The sequence below is a fragment of the Oncorhynchus mykiss genome, chromosome 7, assembly GCF_013265735.2.
Source record: "Oncorhynchus mykiss isolate Arlee chromosome 7, USDA_OmykA_1.1, whole genome shotgun sequence".
NCBI lineage: Eukaryota > Metazoa > Chordata > Actinopteri > Salmoniformes > Salmonidae > Oncorhynchus > Oncorhynchus mykiss.
The window spans coordinates 73998839-74014904 of NC_048571.1; the positions used below are offsets into that span (position 1 = coordinate 73998839).

General features: G+C 41.6%; 1 protein-coding gene across 1 annotated transcript; it reads left to right on the forward strand.

Annotated features, from left to right (window-relative positions):
* Nucleotides 1-608: 608 nt before the first annotated feature.
* Nucleotides 609-9787, forward strand: LOC110529029 (rac GTPase-activating protein 1). Its single transcript, XM_036984453.1, has 15 exons — nt 609-874; nt 1154-1288; nt 2014-2067; nt 2247-2324; nt 3790-3924; nt 4051-4196; nt 4516-4675; nt 4887-4985; nt 5188-5386; nt 5482-5587; nt 5873-6004; nt 6274-6397; nt 6716-6812; nt 7195-8506; nt 8779-9787. Exons 2-12 carry the CDS (start codon nt 1271-1273, stop codon nt 6275-6277), a joined length of 1131 nt encoding a protein of 376 aa, XP_036840348.1. The 5' UTR covers nt 609-874; nt 1154-1270; the 3' UTR covers nt 6278-6397; nt 6716-6812; nt 7195-8506; nt 8779-9787.
* Nucleotides 9788-16066: the final 6279 nt, after the last annotated feature.

Genomic DNA, 16066 nt, shown 5'->3' on the forward strand with positions numbered 1-16066 from the left:
CTATTTGCATTTTGTCCCATTTTTTACAAACACATACAATTTTGATCCAAATGTGTTTGTATGTTAGCGTGTGTCCGCAAGTGAGTGAGTGTCTGTCCTCCTCATTATATGGCACAGTAAAGCTGACGCAGGGCCCAGATACGCCAGCATGGTTTGATTAATGATGCTGTGGGGTATGTCCCATGTGTGACAGACAAACTAAAGGAGAACAGGCAGCAGTGTCTGAGTAAAGACCTGATCATTCACAGACATTCCACCCTATATCTCTTTGGTGTCTTTCACCCCAGAGCCTTGAAGAATGTAACATGGAACATTTCTCTCTAATATATTCTCTATTTGTTTCTACCAACACTGGTTTTTACAAGGCAGTTGTAGGTTCCCTATTCCAGGGTTTCCCGAACTCAGTCCTGGGGACCTCCCTGGGTGCACATTTCATTTTTTTGCTCTAGCGCTACACAGCTGATTCAATTAACCAACTCATCATCAAACTTTGATGATTTGAATCAGCTGTGTAGTGCTAGAGCAAAAAACAATATGTGCTCCCAGGGGCCCCAGGAGCGAGTTTGGAAAAATCTACCCTATTCGAATGTATTTAGCCTCTCGTTGTGAGCGTAGTTACACTCCAATTCTCATGGTGGCGATAATGCCCAAATAGCTGCCATCTGCTTAGTCAGAAAACCCACCCGAAGAAACGCTTTCTTTCACGGCGCCAGGTTTTTGAAACGCTTGGAAAAGTTGGACCAGACAGGTGTGGTAGCTTGCGTTGCTAGAGACAACGTAGCCCACTTATTGTCACGATTTACAATAGATGTTGCCTTTGATAGCAGCTGGAAACATCCGCCGTGGGACACTGTTCCAGGAAGGACCAAAGTCCGTAAGTATCTGCTCATGTTTGTTTTCAATATATTTGTATTTAAAAAAAAAATTAAAGTTAGCAAAGGTTAGCTGGCTATAGTAGCTAATACCCTGCTTGCTTGCTAAAAAGTGGAGGTGAGTCCGTTTCAATCTGTTTAGCTAACTTTGGCAGCTAGGCTAGCTATCTATTATTTATAATCTTGCTAACGTTATAACTACCTACCAAATAAATAAAGTCGGAGAGAAAAGGCTATACTAGAAACAGAGTTTCTAAAACATACTGTACTCTCTTTGATAGAAAGTCTTTGAAGTCCCCTGCTGGGTTTCTGTCACGTGCATTATCAGGACATGGAATCGACCGTGCTGAACCTGCACAACCATTTCCAGAATCTTTGTGCAGGCTCCGATATTCTCAATGAGGGCCTCGAACCACGTAAGTGACCAGTGTAGCATGCTTTTGGTGGATTGCTGAATCAGTGCCCATGCCATTGCATATCAGGGATGGGAGGTTTTCAGCAGACCAGAAACTCGTTGAAAAACCATGTATAATGACATTGAACGATTAACTAGCAACTGGAGGTTTGCTGGTTTAAGTTTTCCAGGTGCCCTTGCACAAGACACTTAATGACCCCAAAACTGAAAGGGGGGTGGAGGTAGGTTTTAAAAAACGCTAAATCATCTAAAATGGATAACAAAATTACCTATTGCTCATTCACTTAGACAAGGCGAACCCTTGCCCATCTCTGTTGCCACCTACCTGAAAGAATGTTTTGAAATGCAAAACAAATATATATGTTTCCTTGAAGACGTAATTAGATATGCCTATCCTGTTTCGGAACGTTTGATTCAGTTTTGTGTTTAGTGAATATGACCCAGATTGTTCAGGTTCAGAAAGGGATCGTAACCAAGCCTACCGTCATCATGTCTTTCAGGTTAACCACCATCGATGAATCTGCTTCCTTGTTGTCAGACATTAGCTATGACAAAACAGATGATTCTCTGGGGGACATTTGTCTTGGACATCATAGTGACACATCACAAAAATACATGAAAACAATATGCCAAAATAGAAAAAGTGACAAACATATATAGCCACACTAATAGTACCTATATAAACATGAACTATTGGGTTGTCATCGCTCTATATATTTCCTGTAGGATTGGGACTCTTCTGTGATGAGGACAGTGCGACTGAGAAAACTGCAGAAAAGGGTAAGTGGATAGTTACTGTTTAGTTTAGAGCTTGACAGATCATCAATGGAAATGTAGGTACATTTTTTTGTTATTTTATATCTAAAGTGTCTAGTCAAGGTTAGTGTGGGAATGTAGTGCTACAATGCGCAGTCATTTGGAAGTACTGTTAGCTCAGTCATTCCTATTTGTTTCCACAGCGTTCCTCCAGAACCCTTGCTGAGCCTCCACAGCAGGTGGTGAAGAAACCCCGCTCCACTGGCCGTACTTCCGAGAGGGTACTACACAATGCATTGCCTGACCACTCGCCCTGAATTTAATTCCTTTGTTTCTATTGATCGCTACATTCATTCAGTCTGAAACTGCAATCCTAGAAGTTGTTTGTGTGACTTCAAAATGAGGGGTATTGAACAAAAGAAATGAATAAGTGATTGGATCTTCTCTAACCAATCGAAGTTGATAACGTCATGTAGGCTGGCTCCAACCCAAAGAATTGGTTTCTGGGACCAATCAGAACAGTCTGATTCTAGTCTGATTCTAGACATGTTTTATTTATTTTTATTTATTTTTATTTAACCAGGTAAGTTGACTGAACATTCTCATTTACAACAACGACCTAAGGAATAGTTACAGGGGATAGGAGGGGGGAGGATGAATGAGCCAATTGTAATCTGGGGGTGATTAGGTGGCCATGATGGTATGAATACCAGATTGGGAATTTAGCCAGAACACCGGGGTTAACACCCATACTCTTACGATAAGTGCCATGGGATCTTTAGTAACCACAGAGAGTCAGGATACCTGTTTAACGTCCCATCCGAAAGACGGCAACCTACACAGGGCAATGTCCCCAATCACTGCCATGGGGTGTTGGGATGTTTTTTTAGACCAGGGGAAAGAGTGCCTCCTACTGGCCCTCCAACACCACTTCCAGCCGCACCTGATCTCAAATCAAGGTACAGAATAGGACCATCAATGCTTAGCTTCTGAAGCAAGCCAGCAGTGGGATGCAGGGTTTTCAGCAGGCAAATTCCAACTAATCGTAGAGAAGAACTGTCGGTTTGGCTGGAGCGGTGTGGATGGGTATCCAGGCAACTCCATGCAGGCTTCTGAAGTTAATGCCAATGTAGCTAATGCTACAGAAAAACAGAATTTCTAACCGTAGTCTCACTTGATTTGGATAGCACTCGGCACACTGCTATTCAATGTGTTGAATTTCAGTCAAAAGACCCATTTCCCGCCCGTGAAAAGTTGCGTGCTCAGTTTGGCACCAGAAAGAGGCTTGTTTACATTGAAGTGAATTTGACAACATCCTAAATCAGATGCAGCACATTTAAGTTAACAAAGTAGTCAGATGGTTATCATCTCCAACATTGCAGATGTCAGAGGATTGATTACCTAGCCACCCAAGCGAGACAAGGTAAAATATCACAAATAGAGCTGGATAAAGCCAGAATATACTTGTTGAACATACAGTAGCTATAGCCATTGTGGGTTTTCATGGTCATCACTCACTGCTAAGTTTGTCAAGGTCCCAACATCGGAGTAAAGCTATTCTGCTACAGGGTTTTTGATGTTAGCATGTGTGCGCATCACTTGAACGTTTGCATGTAAACAAAACATTGCTCTGTAGACCTTTATCAGTTGTTTCAAATTGTTAAAAAAAAATTATGCTTCTGTTTTGCTTTCTCCTTTTTCAGCATTATTTCATGTGACTCAAGTTTTATATATGTATTATTACAGTTGAACGAGTCCATAGTGACCAAGACCACCATCACAGTGCCTGTCAATGGAGGTCCGGTAGAGGCCTTGTCCACCATGGAGACAGTGCCTGGCTACTGGACAGGCAGCCGGAAGAGGACCAGTGAGACGACACTAACAAGCCTGTAGTACCTCATTCTTGACAGCCATGTTCAGATGCGCACAATGTATTAAAATTAGAAGAAAATTAAGTAGTTCTTCCAGTTTGAGGGGTAAAAACTTGACGTTCTCTTGTTTTTCCAGCTGCTCAGGGCTGGGACACCACTTCTATTGACCAATCAGAGGCAGCTAGCGAGGCTTCCAGCACCCCATGCAGTAAGGCTCCGCCCCCAACCAAAACACCCAGAGCCAAAGTGGGGGCCCGAAAGCACGAGTTCCTTGCCAAAACGGTACATGTTCTGTTATTACTTTTGTCTGTAATACACTTGTTGTTCTGTGGGGATCTAATTAGCATAATACAATCCATCAGTTTAAAATAGACATGTTCTTTTTGCATTGGATGCGTCTCAATCCACCGCATCTGCCTATGTCGTACTCCTACATCAGGTGACACAGCTACAGCGATGTTTGTCAGACCATGAAAATCGGTGTCTCATGAAAACGTCTTTAGCGTCCGAAAGGTTTGGCCTACAAACCTGTGTCACCAGCGTCCGTCTGTCCCGTCCCCTCTCCTCCCCTCTGTCTGTCCCGTCCCCTCTCCTCACTCAGGTCAGAGTTCTGTGTGCCGTGTGGAAGGAAGACCAAGTTTGGGAAGCTCTACCTGAGGTGCCAGGACTGCAGGCTGGTGGCTCACCCAGAATGCCGCGACCACTGCACCCTGCCGTGTAACCCTATCTCTACAGGCAGCACCCCCATCAGGACCAGAGAGGTAACACCTGGGGAGTTAGTTATATATTCTTAGATTGACAACACTTCATATTTGCAATGCTTATACAGCAATAACTAATAATAATTTTGTATTTATGATTCAGGGTCCTGGGTATGGTTAGATGGATTATGACTGGTTTGTATCACACCATATGTGTTTAGAATGCCTTCTCCAAATGTCCCATGTCATGAGTGTTTATCTTGTGTTGCAGCCAAGCACCCTTGCAGACTACGCTCCCTCCTCCTCTCCCATGATCCCTGCCCTGGTGGTCCACTGTGTCAAGGAGATTGAGCACAGGGGTTTACACGAGGTGAGCAGCCATTTCGGCACTTAAATGTTGCCACTTTAGCACATACAAAATTCACTTTACTTTTTTTTTATGCATATCAGCACTTTTTACAAATGTTTTGTTTTTACCTTGATAATTTCCATTGAACTGATGTCATCATTCCTATCCTGACTGCCAGTTAATATTCCATCCCATTCTTTCTTTCTCTCTCCCTCCCTGTCAGATGGGTCTGTACCGTGTGTCGGGCGAGGGGCGCACAGTGAAGGAGCTGAAGAAGAGCTTCCTGCGGGGGAGGACAGTGCCTGTCCTGGCCAAGGTGGAGGACATCCACTGTGTCACGGGCCTCCTCAAGAACTTCCTGAGAAACCTCCCGGAGCCTCTCCTCACCTTCCGCCTCAACCGTGACTTCATGGAGGCTGCAGGTCCATCTTCAGCTGTTGGCTGACGCATTGGTTTCTTTACCTTGTAAGTAGTCTATGGAGCTCTTCTTATGTTACTCCTCTTGTCTTGAACACAGAAATCCAGGACAATGACAATAGCCTGTCGATGATCTACCAGACCATCAGTGAACTGCCCCATCCTAACAGAGACACTCTGGCCTATCTGTCCATCTACCTGCAGAGGTATGACAGAGCTTCAATCCACCTCATGGTTACTCCATCAAACCGCCATTTAAGGCACAATCTGTAACTTGCAAAACCAGTCAAAAGTGGAGCCCCTGCCTGCACTTGTTTGTAAACTGTAGTGCTGAATGTTGGTAAATGTAACTGTTAATGTTATTTAAATTCTGTAGTAACTACCCCCCATAATAAAAGACAAGTTTAAAAGCAAGTCCTGATTTCACAAGGCACTGGAGGAGCTTGAACCTGACTTGAATCCCTCTGAAATGGTTGACAATGTTCTATCAGGGTGGCCCAGTGTGTACTAGACACCAAGATGGACATCACCAATCTGGCAAGAGTGTTTGGACCCACTCTGGTGGGTCATGCCGTCCCAGACCCAGACCCCATGACCATCCTGCACGACACCGACAACCACGGGTATGTAGAGATCATATAAATATATATTTAGACATAGATATGTAAAATAATATTCAGACCCTAAGCTGAATTTAAGTTATTTCTATATTATGTGGACACTTATTTATCGGCTGTCTAGTTGAACAGAATATTGTTATTATATTACAGTACCCTGTTGAATACCCAATAACAATGATTCTCTCCACACAGAGAAAAGTACTGTTCTTTCTACACAAGGCTATTCTTAAGTGGTGAAAACAGTTTTGAGAGATTCCTATTGATGTACACAGGTGATGGAGTGCTTGTTGGACCTTCCTTATGAGTACTGGAGCCAGTTCACAGTGGAGCAGCACACCCATCCAGACGATGTGGTCAAAGACGATGCTAACTGCTACAACACTCCAGACCACAAAGGTTAGCAGCTTTGAGAACCCGTCTCTCCTGGCCTATAGACATACAGTAGTGTCAAGGAAGGTCTAAAATACCAAACGTACAGTATCCTTTACCATTGCTATGTTAATAGTTTAAAAGGGTACTGAATGATGTAAATGGCATGCTCTTAGTTTCACTTTGGAGCTACAGTACAGTTTCACACTGGTAGGTGTGTGTGTGTGTAATGCTTGAATGTGATGTGGAAATACAGGGTGGGCAATTTTCCAAAATGATCTCACAATATTGGCCAGTCTGAAATAATAATATTCTCCTAAATATGTTAATTCTCTGGCCACACAGTGAGCATGCTGGGACCAGTGACCACTCCAGAACACCAGATGACTAAAACACCCTCCCTGTCCCAGCGCATGAAACAGACTTTCTCCAGCACCACCATGTAAGCACCACACTCTAACCATAGGGCACATCTCAAATGGGTCTAATATGTTTTAGGGCTGTCCCCGACAACAACAAAAATCTTGGTCAACCGAGAGTCGTCTGGTCGAAATTTGAAAACGTGTATTTTTCCATATATAAACAAATCCTATGTGTTTTAATCAAATCAACTATATGCACTGAGCTTGTCTGATGCTTTAAGTGCACTGTTTGATGATACTGTGCACTTATAGTCCCAATAGTCACACGCATGACTAGAGGCAGTCTGACCACAATTGATTTGATTGTGCCGGGCTGGACTCAGACTTGCAGCTCTGTGTTAAAAAACAAATGTCAGTGAGTGACTGTGTGACTAACACCTGTTGTCTCTTACCCTGCTGCAGCGACCACCACAGAACATCAACAGCGTTTATCGCGCGTGACCAATAGGGCCTGAACTATATCATTATCGCATCAATAAATTGCCTATAACAAACTCTGAACACGTAGCACATGTGACAGCAAAATGGATGCAGAGGACGTGACAAAAAAAATCTAAACTGGTCAATGTTTACTGCTTTCTCGGGAGGTAAAGGGGAAGTCAGATGTGTGGAATGAATTTGACTAGTTGTGGGAAATACTGGAGGTCAAGAAAAATAAGTTAAGTAGCAAGCGCTGAGTGCGTATTATGTGTGCCGAACAGGTTCTGTATAGATTACAGTATATTTTTCTGACCATTTGTAACAATGAATGCAATTACCGAAATGGAACTTTATTTATTTATTGTTTACGCTAATTATTCTTGGGTCGCTTATTTTAACTAAAATGCTTGATTGCATTTCAAATCATGAATGTCTCGTATGCTGTGTGATGACATGAACAAATAAATTATTGATTGATACAGTAGCCTATATTAGTATTGAAATATAGGCCTCAGGAAGTTATGGTATTAAGACTCCACAGGATGGGTTCTTAGGCCTACAGCTCGAAGGTGGTTATACAAGGCTGCTATACTAAGCCTACTAATGATAATGACATTACTTATTATTAGAATGATGATCATAATAATAACTATAAGAAGGAATTTGGAACAGCGTAAACGGCACTAAATCAATTCTAAACGATACCAGAGAGGCTGTTTTAATTGAAAAAAATATCATTTAAGCCATTACAGCATAGCAAAGATCAAAACCAGTTTAATTTGGGAAATTGTGTACATAACATGTTGTGTGAGGCTTGGCGCTCACGGATTTACTAGGCTATTAAACCAACATTCAGATCCTGCTTTTGTTGCCTGTTTGTCTTATTTCTGTAGATATATTGATGATCTATTAAACCAGGCACATGTAAGTTAGGCTATTGATTATAGATCGAATTAAGTTGGTTTCCTCTCTTCACATTTCTTAGACAATTAAGACGGGCTGTTTTCTCATCTCCTAACCCCGCTGCTGCCTCCACCACATTGTTCTCAACACAGATATGCTGGTTAACTTTGCTATTATGCACATGGCAACATGGTCTAGGAAAATGCACTGATGTTTCAGAACAAGAAAAATAGAAAGCACATTTGTTATAAAATATTTTTATTAGTGTTGCACTGTTGTTCTTATGTAATTTGACCATATACATTTTCAGCGGCACATAGAGTGATGGACTGTGTCATCCCCACAGCCTCCACAATGGATTAGTCCACTCAGACAGGCGCGAATCAGGCAGGTAATCAGGCAGGTGTCTTGTACACCATGATATTTTTTTTTTTGCTACTGCTCAACTAAGGAAATCTCGGTCGACCAACAGCCTATTGACCAAACAATCGACCAGTCAAGTAAATGGAGTCAGCCCGAAATGTGTTTTATTGGGTGATAAATCTGCCTGAATGTATTTTTAATATTCTTGTTAGCTTGGATTATATCTGTGCTTAATTTGCTTAATATGTGGTTATATCAGAGTGATGGAGTTTAATGTTTTTTATTCTTATACATTTACAGATTTGGAAGCAAGAGCAAGGCATCCACTAGCTCAAGTCGCCAAGAAGGCTTCTTTGCCTCCCCTCAGCTGAAGTAATGGTCAAACCACGGTATTATGGTGTAACATTTTAAACTATTTTTCTAAAGAACCAATAATGAGGTTATGTGGTCAAGGAACAAAACTGTTAATTTTTACATAGCCACTGTACATGGGAAACCACTGCAATGTCACCATGTCTTTTTACTATTTTATATCAAACCTATTTTTTGTGCAATATTAGATTGTGCTTTAAACACGGTCATTCTTGTTAACATATCTACTACTGTAATATGGGAAGCTACTGCTGTATATTTTATACCAATTTATATTACAAACTTATTTTAAACTCTATTTTCTAACGAACTATGCAATATTTAATTTAGCTTTAAACACTAATGACTTGAAATAGCTTTATTTAACGTTAAACTAAAATCACTATTACACAAATCACTTAATCCTTTTTATGTTGATATTTTAGGCTATGAGGTTTGAATCTCTATTTAATGGGATACCTTTGTATTTACGATAATTAATCAGTATGATCTGATCCGTCTAATCATGGGAGAAAGAGTAACTGTTAGCCAGTGTGAAGTTGCTGCTACATCAAACCAAGGACCTTTGGTGATCTGACATGGGCTCAAATACTTTTTTCAAATCTTTAAGTACTGTTATCATTTACTTTAGCCTGCCTGGAATGCCAAATGGACAGGATTTGCAGTTTTGCCACTATTCTATTAGTTCCATTGTGCCAGGCAAGCTCAATCAAGCCTAGCTAAAGTATTTGAAACCAGGTCTGGTATTGACCAGTATACATTACAGTACATAGTGTTGTGTAATGCATAAGTTGATTAGGTCTATAAATGATGCATTGGTAGTGGTCCTCTTTTATTCTGTGATTGTAATCACGGAGTTGGAGGGACACTAGCATTGGATTGGAACAGAAAAAAAAACCATTTGCACAGTCCTGTTAATGTGATCTGTATTTTGGAATGCAATGATTGTATGTTTTTCTTTATTGATGATTTAAGTTGTTTTTTTGTGGTAAAATAATAATGCTAACCTTTATTAGATAACACATAAGAGGGGATTATGTAAACTTTCTAACCAAAGATGGCAAAGACCACCAGAATGTCCCTCAGGCTATATCTGTAAGAATTTGAAAAATTGTTGTAATTGTCCTGTTTATTGATACACAATTCTCACAAACAAATGTACACCTTGATGGGAAGGTGATGTAGAAAGAGTTGAAGATTTCAATACAATAACGCTGAAGTGATTTCTCTTTCAGGCGTGTTTAGCTGAGTAGTTTCAAGGGGATGCAATTGCACCATTTGACACACCATCAAAATGCAATTTGTTGATCATGTGAATATAAAGTTTGTACCAACTTTTTTTTTGTATGCTCAGTTTCTTGTTTATGAGGACAGGATTAAAGGGATATTTCACTCAAATCGGTTTTTCAGGATCTAAAAAGATTTGTCGGAAGTTTACTTAGTCTGAATCTATACAACCGATAGAATGAGACGATCTCAATCCCAAATAAAAGGAAGAGAGTGGCACACAATTATTTTCCTTTCAACTGTTGTACTGGCTTCTTTTATCCTTACTAGCACAGATTTGGAAGACCAGCTATTTTTGAGGAAAGTTTTTGGCTACTTGCAATGATCGGGATATGCAAAGTCTTATTAGTGTGCACCACATCCCATTTAAAACCAATGTACTTCCGTCAGACCTCATGCGTAATCTATGCATGGCGTAATTCATATCTAGGATGTTTGGAGGGGGAGTGATGGAGACGGAATGGGGGGGAGAGAGAGTATTTCCTCCAATTTGGTATCAAACACAACAGGCTGCTGCTACAGAGTGCCTGCTACTGCTGTGGTGCCCCATTAAAACATAATGTATTGCTGCCTTAAGAGCAGTACACATGACACATTTTCTCCTCCCTCGCTCTCATTTGCACTTCTTATCCCTGGCTGGCTGTTTATGGTTAGAATTTTTTTCTCACTGACTGCTGTTAGACAAGCTCGTCAGAGTGGCTCATTACAGGCCCAAATGGGCGGAGATATCACCATGCCCGCCTTGCCTACCTACCCATCAGCGCCTGCAATCCCTGGCATAAATGCCTCTTGTCACCTGAGAGAATGCCTCAAACAGCCAGGCTTGCCAGCCCAGAGTCTCTATGCCCATCATGGCTTCATCAGACATATCATACCTGGATGCTTCAGAAAGGTGCAAAGTTACCCAATTTTTTTCAGATAGAAATACACTGCTCAAAAAAATAAAGGGAACACTTAAACAACACAATGTAACTCCAAGTCAATCACACTTCTGTGAAATCAAACTGTCCACTTAGGAAGCAACACTGATTGACAATAAATTTCACATGCTGTTGTGCAAATTGAATAGAAAACAGGTAGAAATTATAGGCAATTAGCAAGACACCCCCAATAAAGGAGTGGTTCTGCAGGTGGTGACCACAGACCACTTCTCAGTTCCTATGCTTCCTGGCTGATGTTTTGGTCACTTTTGAATGCTGGCGGTGCGTTCACTCTAGTGGTAGCATGAGACGGAGTCTACAACCCACACAAGTGGCTCAGGTAGTGCAGCTCATCCAGGATGGGACATCAATGCGAGCTGTGGCAAGAAGGTTTCCTGTGTCTGTCAGCGTAGTGTCCAGAGCATGGAGGCGCTACCAGGAGACAGGCCAGTACATCAGGAGACGTGGAGGAGGGCAACAACCCAGCAGCAGGACGCCTTTGTGCAAGGAGGAGCAGGAGGAGCACTGCCAGAGCCCTGCAAAATGACCTCCAGCAGGCCACAAATGTGCATGTGTCTGCTCAAACGGTCAGAAACAGACTCCATGAGGGCCCGACGTCCACAGGTGGGGGTTGTGCTTACAGCCCCACACCGTGCAGGACGTTTGGCATTTGCCAGAGAACACCAAGATTGGCAAATTCGCCACTGGCGCCCTGTGCTCTTCACAGATGAAAGCAGGTTCACACTGAGCACATGTGACAGACGTAACAGAGTCTGGAGACGCCGTGGAGAACGTTCTGCTGCCTGCAACATCCTCCAGCACGACCGGTTTGGTGGTGGGTCAGTCATGGTGTGGGGTGGCATTTCTTTGGGGGGCCGCACAGCCCTCCATGTGCTCGCCAGAGGTAGCCTGCAAGACAATGCTAGACCTCATGTGGCTGGAGTGTGTCAGCAGTTCCTGCAAGAGGAAGGCATTGATGCTATGGTGTGGCCCGCCCGTTCCCCAGACCTGAATCCAATTGAGCACATCTGGGACATCATGTCTCGCTCCATCCACCAACGCCACGTTGCACCACAGACTGTCCAGGAGTTGGCGGATGCTTTAGTCCAGGTCTGGGAGGAGATCCCTCAGGAGACCATCCACCACCTCATCAGGAGCATGCCCAGGCATTGTAGGGAGGTCATACAGGCACGTGGAGGCCACACACACTACTGAGCCTCATTTTGACTTGTTTTAAGGACATTACATCAAAGTTGGATCAGCCTGTAGTGTGGTTTTCCACTTTCATTTTGAGTGTGACTCCAAATCCAGACCTCCATGGGTTGATAAATTTGATTTCCATTGACTATTTTTGTGTGATTTTGTTGTCGGCACGATCAACTATGTAAAGAAAAAAGTATTTAATAAGAATATTTCATTCATTCAGATCTAGGCTGTGTTATTTTAGTGTTCCCTTTATTTTTTGAGCAGTGTATAACATTTAGACTGAGTGAGCCTTTGCTTGGTCCTGAGACAAGTCTCTTATCTTTTGGTGCATAGAACCATGTTTAATCTAAATGCTACATTTCTATCATTACTGACGATCCCTCTCCTTAATGACTTTACAAAGGTTGGACTGTTTGCGCTCTAACAAGGGCTGTTCTGATAAAGGGACAGAATGCGTGTCCACATTCTCACTTTATGAGTAATTGCGTCTGTACTGAATAATTCCCTCAACCAGGTTCATTCATTTTAAATACTAATAAACAAGATTTATCCCAAGTGTTCAAGGTCAACAAATGTACCACATCCATATTTAGGATGCTTGCTATTTACTCTTCTGTTCCGTATGATGGGACACACACACGAGCCGAATGAGACTACTTCTACCACAGTTCTGGCTCTCTCACACACACATGCACATGTAAACTATGTACCTTATGTGTGTGTTACATGTGATTTTATCTTAGGTCTTATAAGTGTAAATCAAAAGAGTGAATGTGAATATGGGATACTATGTATCAAAACTAGATGTTCAGAAGACATTGTTCTGTTAATGATTAAACTAGGCTTTTATTACACACCTAAAACCTCACCACTCATCTGTTAATGAGATGACATTAGATGCTGACCACACATTATTGCATCCCAAGATCAACTGTACACCCAACCTAGATTGCAACAGAGCTACTCGTCACTGGGAAGGTTCACAAACAACACCTATTCTCAGGATCTCTCCCAGAACAGAAATTAAGATAATTCAGTGATTTGACATCATGTTCTGGTTGGGATTTCAGACCACAAGGTAAGGACCCAACTAATAGTGAAATGTATTGTCTGATGCTTAAACTATAGTGAAATGTATGGTTATAGTAAATAAAATGTATTGTCTGATGCTTAAACTATAGTGAAATGTATGGTTATAGTAAATAAAATGTATTGTCTGGGTCCAGTTTTACAAAAAGTAAAACCTGGTTTGTAGGATCCCCTTGTTTGCAATCCACAATCCACATACATCAGGTGAAATATAAGTATTGGTTATTTTTATTTATACATGAATATTGACCATGAAGATCACCATACTCCCATTGACTATAATCAGGGATCCTGCTTTCAGAAAACATTGCCTGCAGCACCCGGACGACCGTGAACGTGAAATCCTCAATGAGAGGGACCAGTCGTTCTCCCCGGATCCAGGTCTATGGAATACGCCTACACCTTGCCATCTACTGGACAGGTCATGTTGCTACTTCTACACTGTCAGTGAAACAGAGCTGAGTAAAATACATTCATTAAGGTAAATAAGATTTAAAAAATGATAGAGCCTTCATATAACTTGTAAGTAGTAAGTACATGCATTTATTTGACACTACTCAATATAACTACTGCCCACATATGTACTAAACATTAAGAACAGCTGCTCTTTCCATGCTCTTTAGACTGACCAGGTGAATCCAAGTAAAAGCAATGATCCCTTATCACTTGTTAAATCAACTTCAATCAGTGTAGATGAAGGGGAGGAGACAGGTTAAATAAGGATTTTTTTGACAATTGAGACATGGATTAAGTACGTGTGCCATTCAGAGGGTGAATGGACAAGACAAAATATTTAAGTGCCTTTGTATGTTGTATTTTTATGGATCCCCATTAGCTGCTGGCAAGGCAGCTAAAATCTTAAGTTTTAAAGTGTTATTGAAGGAATAGCTAAACAAGGAAACCCAACACTTCTCAATAAGATCTACACAGAGCTCTACATCACAGAGGGTGGAAGTTGAGAGGGCAATAATGAAAATGAGGTGGGACAGATTGAGACAGCATCCAGCAGAAAAGCAAAACAAGAGATACCAATCAAATGCAATGACATCTTTAAACCCTTACCTGGACAAGACAAATATATCAGAAATATGCCGACAATGGGAGTCGCTGGCATTGGAAAAACAGTCTCTGTGCAGAAGTTCATTCTGGACTGGGCTGAAGGAAAAGCAAATCAGGAACTTCAGTTCATATTTCCACTTCCATTTCGGCAGCTGAATTTGATGAAGGGGAACAAACACAGCTTGATGGAACTTCTTCATAACTTTTTGGGGGAAACTAAAGAATCAGGAATCTCCAAGTATGACAAGTTCAAAATTCTGTTTGTCTTTGATGGTCTGGATGAGTGTCGACCTCCTCTGACTTAAAAAACAACGAAAAATTGTGTGATGTCACAGATTAAACCTCAGTGGATGTGCTTTTGACAAACGTCATCAATGGGAATCTTCTCCCCTCTGCTCTCCTGTGAATAACTTCACGACTTGCAGCAGCCAATCAGGTCCCTCCTGAGTGTATTTACCAGGAGACAGAGGTACGAGGATTCAATGACCCACAGAAGGAGTACTTCAGATACAGATTCAGTGATGAGAACCTTACCAGCAGAATAATCTCACACGTAAAGACATCAAGGAGTCTCCATATCATGCGCCAGATACCCAGTCTTCTGTTAGATATCAGCTACAGTTCTTGAAGACATTTTCAATTCAGATAGGAGAGGAGAGATTCCCAAGACTCTGACTGAGATGTACACATACTTCCTGGTATTTCTGTCCAAATTAATGAATGTGAAGTATCATGGGAAAAATGAGACAGATCTCCACTGGAATAAAGAGAGCATCATGACAATAGAGAAACAGTTTTTTCAACAGCTGGAGAAGGGCAATCTGATATTCTAATAGGAAGAACATGAAAGAGTGTGACATTGATATCAGAAAGCGTCAGTGTACTCAGGAGTGTTCATCAGTATCTTCAGAGAGGAGTGTGGTCTGTACCAGGAGAAGGTGTACTGCTTTATTCATCTGAGCATCCAGGAGTTTCTTGCTGCTTTATATATGTTCCTATCGTTCACCAACAACAATGTGAGTCTAAAGGCTGGACTACAATCAACCTCTACAGTGAAGCTGACACTGTTCACTGTTCAGAATAGTTGAAAATGAACAATCCGAGTAAATTATGGAAGTGTCTGAAGCTGTTAGGTTATAGTAACAGATTAAAGACCAACACTCTCAATCTTAGCTTGGACATGGGAGGAAAGGTTACATCAGATGAGACCATGGTTGCAGACAGTCTGAATAGCGATTTTACAACTATAGCTAATACATTAGTGAGCAAGTTACCTGGTCAATCAGGTTGTTATGGGGAGAATGTAGTCCAGCAGTTTTACTCACAGCAGTGGATTCAAGTAGATTATTTTTTATTTGAAAAGGTGTCTGAGTAAACTGTGCTAGAGAGGCTGAAAGAACTTGACCATTCACCCCCTGTGTAATTCACATTGTGAATCTGTCTATTGAACTAGGGTGTTTTCCCAGTGAACTAAAACTTGCAATGGTCATTCCCTTATACAAAAAGGGAATAAGTTAGATCATGGAAACTATCCGCCTGTCTCAATCCTGTGTGCTTTATCGAAGGTCATGGAAAATATTATGTTCAAGCAGATTGATTTCCTTGCATTACCTATTTGATGAGCTCCAATCTGGCTTCAGGAAATCCCATTCCAC